Genomic DNA, 16,637 nt, shown 5'->3' with positions numbered 1-16,637 from the left:
AAGATGTTAAAATATAAGAGTTGTGTCGAAGATGACCAAATTATTCTTCTTTGTTATTCTTCCATCTGTATTATGTCAAGTGTTTAGGTATTCTCAAGAACGAGAAAAATGATCTTGACCTATATTGAAGTGCAAGGGCTGTGTTCTCGGAATTCGGTTTTAATAATGACTCCTCGGTATGTCAAATCGAACGTACCTTTTCAACGCTCAAATCGAACGCAATCTTGGTCGGAAAAATAAAATATAAAAAGAAATAATTAAAAAATCCCATCGGTATGAGCTGCTGAGGATAGTGCAGCACACTTAAGAAATTATTCTGGTACCTTAATCAACATTTATTGTTAAAAAGGTAACGACAGGGACACGTAGAAAACATTCATAACACTGCACAGCGCCAAATTGGTTTCTTTCTTAATTGTTACGGCATATTGCTGCGGAAACTGAGGAATACCGGTATTCAAGTTAACAAATCGTGTCATAATGTCTGTTAGATGAGTATAAAAAGCGTAACACTGTTAGGTGCCAGTAGAGGGGGTGGGGGTGGGCCATAATTTTAGCAGCATGTATTCCAGCGACATCTTCAGCGTTACTTTCAAGTTCAGCGGGTGTACGGTTTCCACATGTGACATATTTTACGGAACCTTTCCGTATTGAATTGTAAAATGTAGTGTTGTATTATGTCAGTTTCTAAGGGCTGCATATGTGTTCCATGTTTTGGAGCTTTTAAGGTGGTAGTACGATAAATCGGACCCCCAAATCTTGTGGATACTGATGGACGATTTGTGGTTATGATAGCTATTCATAAAAAAAAAAAGAGGAATGGTTTCCAGACGAATCTGGCTACCACAGCATAGCAATGTACAGTTTAGACACTGCCTGAGTTGCTGTGGTTGAAGGGTTCATTTGGCAATATGTAAATATTTTCGGATGAAATACTTTGTTTGACAACTTGTAAATCCACATGGGATACGACAACCCTACATCATGTGGCCATTTTTAATTTCATTCTATATATGATTGTTTGTAACCAAATACAGGTAAGTGTCTAAACTCTATGCAAGTGTGTTCTGTAAAGATCAGCATGTAGCAGAATTGCACTTTTTAATGAACAGGTGACAAACTACCCACAATTTGTCCGTCAGTATCAACACAGATTTGGGGGTATAATTTATTGACTACTACTCTGATGGCACAGAGGAATGATAGACCAACAAGATGTTCTCAGCTGTTATTTTTCTTTCTGACATTACTGGTCGCAGAGACCAAGGTTACTTGGCATGATTCATGCAGAAGCATCATCGTTTTTATCACGTGGACTATCAGGCCACTTTGTTAGTACTTGATAAATTTATTTTGACTGACCTTTGTATGTGGACTGTAATAAAAATCCCTCTCCTTTAGGGCCAGGGCATTAAATCCTTGAGAACACTAACTTTCTGAGAATTAATCCCTGTCATAACAGCACCTGTGTATCCACTGGTTATTGAAAAGCATGAAATTCAGGCCTATTCACCTCTTGAGTAAAACTTCATTAGTGGTGGGAGACCTTTACCATAAAAAAAAGTTGCTTGATGAGAATTCAGGCCATCTTATTCCATGTCCACCCCATACAGTTCCTTGGGTGGCTGGTTTGCCAAGTGCTGCTAAAAGTAATATCATTCCATCTTCAGCTTCTACAGTTGGTTGAAATTGGGTGGGTGGCATTTGAATTGCACTTGGGTCAGTTCATCAATTTAGATATTTTCTGTTAAGGTTATTGGTAAATTGTTAAAGACTGTTGTTAAATTGTTAAGGGCTATTGTTAAATTGTTAAGTGCTATTGTTAAATTGTTAAGGGCCATTGATAATTACTTAATGTGTGCACAGTGTATGTCACCTACATATAGAAAATGTACTTACCTTTAATATTATGTTCATTTTGTACTGTGCTTATTAAAAAAGTACTGCAACTGTGCATTTCTTCAAAGTAATATCATAATTCCTCCCAAACATTTTGAAAATTGTTAAGGGCGGTTGGTTATTGTTATTACAAATTGGATGTTCAGGTGTGTGTGTCGTGTTACAAATCTATGGTCTTAAACTATGTAACATAAAAAAGCAAAAGCCAAGTTTTTTTAAAATTCAACAAATAATTTATTTTCCTAGAATGCAGTGAAATTTAAAAAGAATTGTGACTTAAATCTTAAATAGTCCTAAAAGTACTATCACAAGTCCGAATGTATGGAGCACCAATTTAATTCAAACGGTGTTCCAAATAAATTCCATTATTGAAGGTGTTGATGTGCACATAGGCTCGAATATGCTAATGTGCCAATGGCCTGGAATGTGGAAATGTGTTAACGGTCTCTTGATGTATCACAGTAATAAAATCCAAAATGCCCTTGACTGAATTTAATATAATTCCAGATTAATGATTTAGTTCAAGAAGTATTAATGAGCACTTTGTAATTCCATTGAATAAAATAAATGAATCCACCCAAATTAAAAACTGTAAACAACAATATTACTGATTACACTTTGAATGTTAGGTAGGAATGAGTAATTGTTCAAGTAAAAAGCATTGATATAAAATGCTTAAACTGCAGTAATAGAGCCAGATGTAGGTCCGGTTTCTTTCTAAAAAGATTCATAATTGTCCACAAGTTTATGGATTTCCAAGTGAAAAACTAATGATCTAGACTCGGATTAAAATAAAAATGTTTACCTCCAATAATAATTATATGATTATTTAATCTGTAATCATACAGAAATATTAGCTGTGTATTATGCTGTTTACAAAATAAATGTCATTAGTCAGAAAGACCCTTTAACTTGATTTTAGACAAAGGTCAGTTACAAAGTACAATTATACATAACATGTAATAATGGACAAAAGGCAACAAACAATACAAATTCAGTATACATAGCAGTGGTATAGTCAAATATCACATATAGAATGCAACAAGTTTAAAGTGATATATTATTAACTTTAAAGTAATTTAAGTGTTCAGGAGCAAACTGTTATACAGAATATGTATTTATATGAACTAAAATAGGCAATTTAATATTGTATTTTTCATGTAACAGATCATGGCATTGAGATAGTATTGAGCCATTGCATTATAATTATCTTGTTGTATGAAGATTACTCAAGAAGCAATGATCATTACATTTTTCATGTATGTTGGGCCTACCATACAATGCATGTGGCAAACATCATGATGTCTTATAATGGGGACTGCAATATTGGTCTTCTTCCAGTCGACCTGTTCCCTTGACTGAGTCACATTATATGTATACCTATAATCTAATAGCTATCACACTTTCCATATTGAAAGTACATTTGTGGTCATTACTGATAATAGCAAAGGGAATTACAAACATTCATGAAATACATACTATAAATTGACTTATTTGCTTGGTTACATTTTATTTATTTTCACCTCATCTTACACTGCATGTACTTCTTTAAGTATTAAAAAAAATCAACATATAGAAATGAATAATTGGTGACACCAGTAATCTTTATTTTCCTGTATCAAAAATTTCTCCAATTCAGTCAGATTGAATGCAGTTTTACCATTTCCTAGGGACCCATGAAACATGTCGGAGACAATGGAAAGTTCCTTGCTGCTAGCCCCTGGGTTACAGATATCAGACTTATAAACTCAGTTACCATTTTAATTATTTCCCAATGACTGAGATGCTGTGCTTGCAAATGACTTAAATATGCTTTCTTAATTTATGTAAGTTAGGAAAGAATTACTGATCAGATATATAGCAGTTTAGACACGTTATTGCCAGCACATTAGGGAAGACTTTTCAACTCTTTTTAAGTTTTAGATTTGCACAATACTAAATACTAACACAAAATATTAAATTTTTGGCAAGTACATCTTAAGCCATATGAATTCAGTCATTTCCCCAAAACATATTTTGATTTCTTTTGCTTGAAACATTTTAGTTTGGGTTTTTATTTCCTGCATTGTATATAGTATGCAGTTGGAAGTTGGATAACAAATTCACTGTCTGTTCTGTGCCACCTGATCGTGTGATTCAGAAGATCTCACCACAACCCCAACCTCCCAAGTGTGATTCAGAAGATCTCACCACAACCCCAACCTCCCAAGTGTGATTCAGAAGATCTCACCACAACCCCAACCTCCCAAGTGTGATTCAGAAGATCTCACCACAACCCCAACCTCCCAAGTGTGTGAATATCATCTATCATATTTACAAGTCATCGATTACATCCCTTTTGTATTAAGTAAATTCCACACATTTCATTCTCTTGAGAGAATCTCCTCCTAAATTTTCAAGTTTTGAACAGACACTGAAATTTATACCCACCAAAATGAAATTTAATATGAACACAAATGATTTTTAACTTTTTCAGAAGGAGCATTGTAGGATGTTTGAAAGCAAGTTTACACTGAAAATCCCACGATAGTTGTCATCTGTTCTGGAAGATGAGTGAGTGGTAGCATGGCAGCACCAAGTGAGCTGGATGCTCATTATGAAGGCTCAGATGAGTCTTCAGAGAGTGAGCTTCTAGACCGAAGTCTCTCTGTCTGGAAAGGGGTGGTTGGTAGCAAGGAAAAGGAAAAGTTTGAGCCAATCACTCTTGATCTTTATACCGCCTCGAGCATTGGACAGTATGAGTGGGTCAAGGCCTTGATTATTAGGTGAGGTTTTGAAGTGGAAACTCCAAAACTATAGCAGGGCTTGAAATTAAAAAAAAATTCTTCAGTATCACACAGGATCACCAAAATAAATTTGATCCTGCTTAAATTTCATTAATCCTGCAAAAATCCAACTGATGCCAGTTAAATTTGTAAGACTGAGACCCCATATCTTTTGTTATCATCAGTAATGAAATTAGTGCTTGGGGAAGTACTCCAAGCTAGTTCCATATGTGCAACAATAATCACACTAACTCTTTCACATGTCCATATGTGAAACAAGCATTTGTTGTACATTGTCAGGTGCAGGATATTGCTAGGTACTCAATTAACAGTAAACAGATAAATTAACTATTTAAGTGATTATCAACTCACAGCTACTTTTTAACAGTTATGATAGTGACCAGTGGTAATTTTCAATGCTCCATTGGATTAACGATGCCTGTGTTTTAATGATTCAACTGTGTGATGGTGGATTAGGCTTAATCCCATTTTGGGATTATATATTTTTCTGTTGTGAAGTAAATAGTTTTCATGCTGTGAAAATCCAGATATGCATGTAAAGAGCACTTGTATTTATTCAAAATATGTTTAAATCTAGAAATCAACTATGCATTCTATATTGGGGAATATAACTTTTACAAATTTTCCAACCTGTCTTTTGACCACCGGTGAAGACCTGGTTTTGAAATATCACAAATGCTTTCAGATTGGAAATGAATCATTTTTTGCCCATTGAATACAAAACCATTACACACTGAGATACATTTTTACCACATTTATGACTCTTAAGCCATGTACACATCTAGGCTAGATATTAATACACAGAATTTGATAGTATCTATTTCTATAAAAGTGTTATATTATTTATGTGTTACATGACTGTGTCATTTTTACAAGTTTTACAATGAGAAGTAATGTGCTACAAGTGTGAACAACTTGATCTTCATTTATTGTAAAATTTCCATTCAGTTTCAGGGCTGGGAAAGTCCTAGTTGTAATGTCATAGCCTTGACTGTGTCTATGCTTGGAAGTGATTCTGTACATTGCAGTGTAGCAAATATAAAAAAAAATCTGAGTAGTACCTAAGTAGATTTATATTATTCAGGAAGTTTAGTTTATTGTAACTTAACAATGCCAATATAAGTTAGAATATTTGGTATGTTTACATGAACTGTGCTTTGACAGAAAATACAAGATTTTCACGATAATCCTTTTTCAAATATGGTTGGCTACACTACATTTTGAATATTTGCTATATTTACTCAGATCTGTTTGTTTTCAAATAAGGTTGCAATGCCCTTATATGGCATTTTCATAATTGAGGCAGAATGAAAGTTATTACAATAACTAATATCAGATATGGTGGATAATTTAGCTACAAGATTTGGCTGAAGAAAGTAATGCTGTTTTATTCATGTTTCTGTGGTGACAATCAGCCATTTTGCCCTTAAATAAGAGGACTTTAATTTGTTAAGGGATAATGCATGCAATATCTGCAGACATCCTGACAGTATTCAGAATCACAGCAGGCTGCTCCATTGGTAGATATGGGATTATTTTGGTTCTCCATCAGTAAAGAAGGTAGGGGTACTAATATTTAGTGCAGTATTGTACTACGAAAGTCCTAAATTGATCTACTTGTTCAGAGTAGATTTTTTTCTCAACTGCAGAGAAATAATAATAATAATAATAATAATAATAGTTATATTTTTATATTTATCAGTCAGATTGGGCAAAACTGTTTTGGCAAGTGACAGAAAACTTTGCTTTCCAAGTAAAATGTTAACTTGTTATTGGGTTGCCCGACAGTGGATTTTTCCATTTGTGCAGCAGATGTTTGGCTTTGGTAATTTCAGTCTGTACTAAGTCAGTGGTTTGCTGTCTGTTCTGCAGTCACAAAAAATACCATGCATTTCTAATAATAGGAACTAACAATTTCAGGGTCTATATACATGTACATCTGCCCCCTCCCCCATCTCAAATTACAGCTCTCCCCCGTTATTATTCATCTCACATGACCTGTATTAGAAGTTGGTTGCATATTCTAGAAGTCAGTTGGGATTAGTACTGGCTGGAATGATTATTTAACTGATAAGTTGGTTGATTTATTAATACTTGTTTTAAAAACAATTAACAGTACAAAAGAAAATAATTATTGTAACTGAAAGGAGCAGACCACTCGCAAAATAGCAGTTCAAACATTGATAAATTTTTTTTAGTGTGTTATAAAAGACGAGGAGTAAATCAGAAATGATTTCATATGCTAATGTACATGTGATCTTCAAATGTAAATGTAATTTTATGTTTAATGATAGAAGTATATCTTTATTGCTATATAAGTTTGTTTTCAGATGAATGCATACAATATTTTAGCAAGAACTATTGATAAAAAATAGAATATATGTCCAGTGGTTATTTTTCATTAAATTGTTCTAAAACTGGACATGGAAACTGGTATTTCTTTTACAAACCTGTTATGAGAGACCACCTATCTTGAGAGATTTTTTTTGTTGGCAGAAGGGGTGGTCTTTCATAACAGGTTTTACTGTAACAGGAATTAAAACTAAAACTTTAACTTAAAACTAAATATATAATTTTTCATATTTAGAACACTTTCCTTTCATGTATAAAATTGGTCCTTTAATAGATGTGGCATTGTTGCATACCTACTTTGTATTTAAGCAGTGTTTATTTTACATTTGTACTTGTTTCAGGGGAGTAGATTTTGATGCTAGAAACAGAGGTGGTTGGACAGCTCTGATGTATGCCTGTTATATTGGACATGACAACATAGTCAAACTTCTCCTTGAAGCTGGAGCCAATGTGAAAATTCGGAACAATAAAGGAGAGACACCGCTTATGTTGGCAGCAAGCTGTGGCAATGAGAGTGTGGGCTATTACCTTTGCCGTGTAAGTTTGTGCAATTTATTGAGAACATAATGTCTCTATTTTATTTCAGCATGTCAAAATGGTGGCAATTATTTTGTGTGCAAGTGTGCAAGTTTTATGTGATTTTGTATTGTAGATAGTAGACTTCCATTATCTGAGAGAACATCTGTTTGACAAAATTAGAGTGGTTACATTAATTAAAGGACATTGAGTTCAGTGCCACTGTTGTGCTTTCTGTGTAATGATTTGTGACAGAAAGTGGTAAGGGCAGTTCCAGTAAAACATTTATCCCCCCGGGGACGGCACTTCAAAAAAACTTATGTAGGAGGTTGTGTTTCAAATATTTTGATTCTGACAGTGGAAGGTTGGTTAGGAAAATCACTTCTTTTGGGTCGTGTTAACAAAATGAGAAGTCGTTAATGGGGTTGTCAGAAAAAAAACTGAATATATATTTAAAATCACATCTGTCTCCCTCCTAGTGGTCTAACATGAATAAAACATTGGGTCAGAAAATGATGCCAGTACATGTAAGTGCACGTAATTTGTATGAATTTGCATACTTTTAAAGCATTGATATGTGTTCTGCAAATTACATCTATGCCGCAGATATAAAACCTGTGCTTTGCACAGTATGCAATTTTTATTATACTTTTAACTTTAAAAGTGCATTTTGCGAGGTAATTCACGCTGCCAGTAGCGGTATTGCAGCACTTATGCGGCATCCAGATAGCTGGATACACGGTTCGACATGAACGGCTGTTAAACTAAATTGATTGGTTCATTGGGCCCTGGAACTAGCATTTTATGGACCTTTTAACCTTATTTTCATCACGGAAGTTTTACAAATGTGTGTATATTGAATAAGGGCCACACAGGAAACCAAAATGGCTGAATAACAGGGTTTGTCTTCAGACGATGTTTTCAGTTGGCAAATACTGGCTGGTGATAGCTGTGATGACAATGAATTTCATGTATATCTGTCTGTTGGACATTGAGAAAATGTCACTGGAAATACCAGTGTGTGATTTTGAGCCAAAATTGATGTTGAGTGCAAGTCTGTTGAACGTGTTGGATGGGCAATATGCCGGTTACATTTATTCAAGATACCCATGTCTGAACAAGCAGACTATGGGAATGTTGGACTTAAAACCCTAATACAGCATTATGGAAGAGAAAAAATCTGGCATAAGAGGCAGCAATGCACTGATACAGGGAAGTGAATCTTTGGCAGAGTTCATGTTAGTGAAAACTAAGAGGTCTCGGAAATGCTCCATCACGAATATTTGGATGCCAGTTTTTTATTGGGGATGCAGAAAATCACCTAGGCAAGAGTCCTCTGTACGCATGTAATAGGTGGGCGGCAAAATTCAAAGACTTGCCAGTCCTGCTTCAGCAACCTGCTTAGTGGGAAAATGTGTAGATCAGTTAACTGTGCTGATATTTACAATGACAGAATTTAGTGGCTGAAAGCCCCCCCCCGCCCATGTACATGTCACCAATATGAGTACATCAGAGGAACATGCTGCAATAGCTGGGCGGCAAGATCAAAGGCTTTGACTGGCAGCTGGTTGGGAAAATCTACTGATATTTACAGTGCTTGAATTCAGAGGCAGAAAGACCTAGAGATGTACATGTGGTCATCTATAACAGTACATCAAATAAACAACTTTGGCTTAAATTATTATGTTCATTTCCGAGTGTAGTGGAATAAGCAGTGCATGTGACCTCGGAATCATTGCATGTTGAGACTTAGACTTGAATGAGTATTTTGGGGTTCAACGGCAAACTGATGAAGATTCTAACTAGATTCAGGAGAGTGCTAAAGTTGCTAGAACTGATAGTTTGGATGGGACGGTAGCCAAGTGTAAGAAAGTGTCATGCCTAGCTTAGTGCCTTTGAATAAGATCTTCCTTGGATTAACAAAATTCAGACTCACTCTGATGGACAAACAAGAGTTATGTAAGTGTTATAAAGAATGTAGAAATTAAACTCAATGGCAACCAATAGTTCTTATAATTTGCATAGTTTTCTGGGAGGGGACTGCAACTTTTGCTAGTGGGGCTCCTATTTTTACCAAAATGTGAGTCCTGATCTCCTAGTTTTAAAATCCTAGTGAGACCTCTGGAAAACTTTTCTTTTTGGAACGGAGATATCCAAGATAGAATACCCGAGAGGCCATACCTTTGAGATGTTGGAAATTGCACAACCATAAAGAACAGTAACTTGTTCAAGCTAGTTATGCATATGTGTATCAGACAGCAGGCAATTAAAGGAGTTCTCAGCACAGAATAATATTCATCCACAGAGGAAGAGGATCATATTAAATTCCGAAACAATTAACAGATTAATGCTCATAGGGAACATCCCTATACAACTTAATTATGTATGTGTAGATCTCTAGTTGGCAGAACCCCTATGCGACAAACATTTATATCATGCAGATGTATTACCAAATGAAGTACATGCTCTCAATGTGCAAAAATTAAATGACATTAAACATATGATACTGACTGATCTGTGTAAAGTCAAAGCAAGATGGATACAATTTGTCCTGTTTGTGTTTGGTTCTAACTTCTTCCTGTGTATATTTTGATCATGGTAATATTTTCTGGAGACCTTTTGGCACTTAGTTCCAAGCCATCATTTGGTATTTGTATTAAAATTGGATTACTATTATCTAGTACACAACATTTTGAAACAGTGTCATTAATGATGAAATTGATGAAAAAATACTTGATGTCATTCTGATATATGGATACTTTACTACACTACCAATCTGTTAATCCTGATTCCTTTTTACCATCTCCTTTAGTTTTGTTGGTACCAGTACTTTTAACTTCTATTTTCTTGCAATCTAAATATTTGTAATCATGTATTATTGTAAAAAGGTAAAATGTGCTTAGTTTTGTTGTAAAATCTAAAACTATTAATTAGCAAGGGACTACAGTAAAAAGTGGGCCAACTTCATGCGTGTAGAAATTACTGCCATATTACAGTGTTGTTAGAAACAACAGAATAGTTGTACAAGATGTATTTTGCAAAGTTTTAGAACCAGCACTCGTATTATCACCACATATTCCATTTAATAAATAATAATATTATTTCTGCATATTCCTCTCTGTATTTTCCCAGTGGTATTAATTTTCTGGTCTGATGTTTGTTTCTTTTGCAATTTTTGCACATCAAGAATTCTCACAGTATCATTAAAAAACAAAGTAATCTGCACCAAATTGAGTTGTTTGAGATGAAATTTATTTTACTAATTTAAAAGTCACTGAAGCTACGAGTTCTGGCATTAAAGTCTCACACAAAATAACATTTGAAGTGGCCATGATAGTAATTTAGGATGCAACTGTACCAGTTTCACCTTTGGTATATTCAGATCTTGAATTTGATGGAGGAACATGGCTCCAAAATAAACACATCAGTTTTAGAACCTGTTCATTGACTATGAATCAAGTTTATAACCGGAGGCATGGCTTGAAATCAGGTTTTTTTTGTTCACTGATCCATGGGATCATCATAATGCCATTTTTACTGATCCTGCCAAAATTTGACTGATCTTGGTAAGGTCACTTACGTAGCTTGATCTGATACCTTTTCATCAGTATCACACAGCCAGACAAGGTCTGCATCTGTGTAGGGTCTTTTTTCATTTGTATCACAGCCAAACAAGATTTGCATCTGCATAGGGTCTTGTTTCATCTGTATCACACAGCCAGACAAGGTCTGCATCTGTGTAGGGTCTTTTTTAATTTGTATCACAGCCAAACAAGATCTGCATCTGCATAGGGTCTTGTTTCATCTGTATCACACAGCCAGACAAGGTCTGCATCTGTGTAGGGTCTTATTTCATCTGTATCACACAGCCAGACAAGGTCTGCATCTGTGTAGGGTCTTATTTCATCTGTATCACACAGCCAGACAAGGTCTGCATTCATGTAGGGTCTTATTTCATCTGTATCACACAGCCAGACAAGGTCTGCATCGTGTAGGGTCTTAATTCATCTGTATCAGACAGCCAGGCAAGGTCTTCATCTCTGTTGGGTCTTTTCATTTGTATCACACAGGTAAACAGCATCTGCAGCTGTGTAGAGTCTTTTCATCTGTATCACACAGGTAAACAAGGTCTGCATCTGTGTAAGGCATTATTTTCAGCTATATCACACAGCCAGACAAGGTCTGCAGCTGTGAAGGGCATTATTTTCAGCTATATCACACAACCTGACAGGGTCTACAGCTGTGTAGGGCCTTTTTTCATCCATTTCACACAGCCAAACAAGGTCTGCGTCTGTGTAGGGCTTTTTTCTCAGCTATATCACAGAGCTAAACAAGATCTGCATCCGTATTGGGTATTATTTCATCTGTATCACACAGCAAAACATGGCCTGCATCTGTGTAGGGCATTTTTTCATCTGTATGACACAGGATAAACAAAATCTGTGTTAGCATTGGATCTTTATTTTCATCCAGATATTACACAGCCAGACAAAATCTGTGTTAGCATTGGATCTTTGCTTTTATCCAGATATCACACAGCCAGATAAAATCTGTGTTAGCATTGGATCTTTATTTTTATCTAGATATCACACAGCCAGACAAAATCTGTGTTAATGTAGGGCAAGAGCATAACCATCATACGATTGGAACCTATATTGAAACTTCTTGAAGACACTTTTCCTGAAAAATGCCACAGTTTACTCTGCTTTTGCGGAACCAGTATTTTCATGTATTCCTCTGATTTTTTGTTGAGGGAACTTGCAATATGCAAGTCCAGGTATGTTGTAAGAAAGTTTTCACAGCCATCCACGAATAAGGTACCCCATGCTATTTTGTATTTCCCCAAACACCATGTGCAGAAACTGCACAACATCACATCTTTTCCTGGATCCTATATCAGCCATTTATTTACATTTTCCATGGATTCCTGATACTTTTTATCTGCTGATCATATTTATGATCATGCTTTTTCTTGCATTATCTCAATTTGTGACATTTTGGTGGTGGTTGAGTACCTTACAAGAATTTCCAGAGCTTTCCAGTTGTAACCACAAAATGCAGCAAATGTTTATATAAATAATATTTTTTAAAAACTGTCATTCTATATAATTCTGCATTATTCGTAGAATCAGCGTGAACAAGATATGTATAGTCTTTGGCCAACATGCCCTTTTTGGCCACGTTTTGGGACTAGACCGATACCTAGATCATGTTATAACATCAGTATTGTAATTAGTGCATTATCCCTGTGTACCAGACTAGATTAGTATTGAAGTTAGAGCATTATGCCAGGGTACCAGGCTAGATTTGTATTGAAGCTAGTGCATTAGGCCAAGGTATGAGGCTTGTCCATGGTGTGTATGTTGTTCTGACAATCAGCATCCTTGTTTACTTGGAAGAATGCATGACCATTTCTGTTGCAGGCTTTCATTTTGTCTTGAGTGCAGATACTTAATTGACACAACAAATAGTATCAATTATCCATGAAAGGGAATGTCATTCCATGTTTTTTTAGATGGGTATGACACAAAACCACTTGTTAGCTTATGATAGATTTGTGAAGTTGGGAGTTTTAGCCATCCATTAGCAAATAAATTTACTGATGTCTTAACTAATAAGCATTCATTTCAGGCCCTGTGAGGACAGGTTTGATTGTACCTACAAAAAATGTGCATAAGAAAGTCTTTAATGAATATTTATTGCGGGTGTCTGTGAAGTGGAGTGATGTACTGAGTAGCTTAGAAAAATATATGCTGAATAATTGCAGCATGAGGCAGAGCTTGAAGCACGTGACAAGAAGGGATGGACAGCTCTTTTCCACTCAACATATTCTGGCCACCAGAACATGGTGCGATTTCTTTTGGAACAAGGTGCTAACATGAATGCTGTGTAAGTTCTGTTCACATTACAATCTGATGAAGATTTTACTGTATGATACTAAGTGGATTGTTTTTTAAGGGATTTTCATAGGCCAGAAATAGGCCTTAATATCATCATACAATATTTATAAATTATGCAGAACCCTTTCTTTAAGCAATTTACTCTCAAAAATTCTTGATCCAGTTGCAGTTATGTTTAGTATATAGTATCTTAATAACTCCTGCCTATTTCCCTACTGTCCATAAAGTGTTTCTTATTGAATTTTCGGTCCTATAAAATGTCCAGGCTGTAGATGCCTTATTTAGTCTTTGTCTGTTTATTTCAGAGAGCAGAGTGCAGGCATGACTCCCTTTATGGAGGCTGCTGCTGAGGGTCATGAGATTATCGTACAACTCTTCCTGCAGCATGTGAGTCTGTGGCTCAGTTCCACTAATTTTTCAGTGGTGATAACTTGTTGCCTATCACCACCATATTCATACTTATTTTTCTCTTTAAATTAAATTGCCTGATCATGTTAACATTAGAAAACCACTTCCACTATCTCCTGAATCCAAATTTATCAGGTAGGTGAAAATTTGTCTGTTACATTGATATATATACATCCAAAAATAGTATTGAAGGGGAGTAAATGGATACTTACAATTACCTTCCCATGCCAGTGCTAAGCTATCTGCCTATGAAGTTGTTGGTATTTGAGAGATTTCATACTTTGACATTGTATCATAACATTATTTTATCAACATTAATTGATCATAATACATTTGGAATGCAACTACTACCTTGCCAAAAAAATAACCCAGCCACCCCAAGTTTTATTTTTATGAACAAAAGTGCTAAAAGTTGTTTGACTACTAATGTGGAAACCAGGGAAGTGATTTTCCCTTGTGTAGAGGGTTTGGTGTCATCTGTTATTGCTTCCTCTTGTGCTAGGAAGCATGCTGTTGTTGAGATCTTGTAAAATTGAATCTTCTCATGCCATTCATCATTTGAGCAAATCTGTGGAGTTTTCTTGTAATAGGGAGGTATACTCTAGCTCTGGTGGTGTCTACACTGGGGAATCATGCTATAGACACATAGCATCATGTCCCACTCAATCACATTATCCTGATACCAGGCCAACCAGTCCTAACACTAATCTCTTAAAGCTGAACACCAAGCAAGGCAGCTGCTAGTATAATGTTTATAAGTTCATGATAATAATGACCTAAAATGTTACACTTTTGACCCATCTAATGCTAGTTTTAAGAATTTACAACTTAAGACCAGTCTGCTGTCCCACAAGTAAGCATTTATTTGGTTTTGAAAGTGAGAATAAAGACCTTGTAGAGCTGGATCAAAGTAAATAGAAGGAAAGAAACTTATGTTAAAAAGTATGGCCGTTTGTTACACAAAGTCTGCTATATTTTTGACAAAACTCATCAACCCCTACTACAGCAGTAGCTCAGTGTACATTGCTTACCTAATCTCCCATGCAACATGATAAAGTGGTGAAGATTACTTTCTGTGTCTACTGGATGTTACAACTGAACAGTGTTATTAGTATTTACCTTAATCCTTTGTGACATGTTAGTACACATTAGCTTATGCTCAATATAACCAGTTAGTTTTGAATTACATACATACAACAGAAATGTAAAACAAAGATGTTTTAATAAATTATTATGAGAATGGATTCTTCAGCAGTGGAAAGAATTTATCTCCTGCCGTAAGGTGCAGTGTATTATGAGATGAGGATACCCATCCATCCATTTTGTTTCTGCAAGTTCTCTTTATTTAGTTGCCCACCATCTAGAGTTACCAAGCTTTGTGGTGGATTGCTGCATTTGGGGTAGAGAAGAAAACTTTTGATTTCAGGCTCAAAAAGTCTAAAGGTCAACCATTTACAGTACCAAACTTTGTTGATATTTTGCAGTTGGGGTAACGAAAATTTGTATCAGTTTTGGGGTTAGAAGGTAAAACATTAAGGTCATTATGATTAAAAGAAGAAACATGGTTTCTACTGAAAAAGATTAGTTCTACATGATATACCTTAACCAAACTTTGTAAATTAGGGGTAAGAAAAAGGGATATTGATTTTGGGGTCAGAAGGTCCAAGGTCAAGATCACTGAAATAAAAAAGAAAAATAGTGTTTGCAGAATAAGATTAGTTCTTCATTACAGACGTGGCTCAAACTACATGGATGGTTTTGCAGTTAGGATAAGAAAGAAGCCTATTGATTTTGGGGTCAAAGGTCAAGGTCACTGATTGAAAGATGATAAATGCTTTCTGTGCAGAAATTAAAAAAATTAAGTTATCTGCATAGTTGACTATTAATCATGGGGCAAGCATATGATGTGCCACATGCTGCACTCTTGTTATAATGTTTGTGGCTTGCCCCAGGGACTAGAATTTCTTTTTCTGAACAAATTAAAAATTATCTTTTGCAAATTACTTGCCAGTAATTATGTATATAACTTAAACATTTTGCTTGCTTTTGTGTAAAACCTCATCTGCAAGCAAGAAACACTTTTTTCTGTTTCTGAGCATTGCATCTGTACAGAAACTTGGTCACCTATTATAGTTTGTAAGAAAACAATTTCACATCATCTTCAGTTTGTAAATGTAAGTTGTTAGTAAGTTGACCTTGATGTAACTGGCAAGAAATTGAGCGCTACAAGGATCTCTGCTTAATGTATGCATTTGATTTCAGGGTGTCAATGTAAATGCCAAAGCCTACAATGGAGACACAGCACGATCTCTTGCCCTTACCAATGGAGATATGAAGATTGTCAGTTTGATTGACAACCATGTTATGCCAATCACTTCTCTGCGATCAGAACCTGGTGAGTTAGATAAATGATTTTTTTAACAACTTTTTTATTCTAATGCTTTTTAAGACAAAGCATCAGATGTAATGTGATACCAACTGTCCATCCAATTTGTCAATCTGCCTGTCTGTCTGTCTGTTCATTATCACTTCTGAAACATTTAATGGAATTTCACAAAAAAGTTTAGTTATGGTGCCCATAACCATGTGTCAGTAGGGTGTCATCCTAAGCTCTCACTTGTTGTGACCATGTAAAGGGGGGGTCAGGGGTCAGATATACAAAAATTTCAATTACGTTGATGTTTTTAAAAGTATTTTATAACCAAAGCTTAAGCTATGCAGTGATAAGCCATTGCAGTTTTCTAGTACGTTCTTTGTTTTGCAACGGGGATTGTTT

At 35.5% G+C, this 16,637-nt stretch overlaps 1 protein-coding gene across 2 annotated transcripts in view; it reads left to right on the top strand.

Moving 5' to 3' along the window:
• Positions 1 to 207: 207 nt before the first annotated feature.
• The window catches only part of LOC149793755 (ankyrin repeat and SAM domain-containing protein 3-like), a 57,361-nt gene continuing 40,931 nt past the window's right edge, over positions 208 to 16,637 (top strand). Inside the window, exons 1-6 of one of the 2 annotated variants that reach the window (XM_089967738.1) lie at positions 208 to 349; positions 4,376 to 4,664; positions 7,379 to 7,574; positions 13,321 to 13,442; positions 13,759 to 13,840; positions 16,124 to 16,256. In XM_089967738.1, the coding sequence (XP_089823864.1) occupies positions 4,465 to 4,664; positions 7,379 to 7,574; positions 13,321 to 13,442; positions 13,759 to 13,840; positions 16,124 to 16,256 (733 nt within the window). In that variant the 5' untranslated portion in view covers positions 208 to 349; positions 4,376 to 4,464. The other variant, XM_089967739.1, reaches the window with a different exon arrangement.

This window comes from Sinohyriopsis cumingii, chromosome 8, assembly GCF_028554795.1.
Source record: "Sinohyriopsis cumingii isolate HCF-2022 chromosome 8, ASM2855479v2, whole genome shotgun sequence".
Classification (NCBI taxonomy): Eukaryota; Metazoa; Mollusca; class Bivalvia; order Unionida; family Unionidae; genus Sinohyriopsis; species Sinohyriopsis cumingii.
This window is presented reverse-complemented; position numbering and strand designations above follow the sequence as displayed.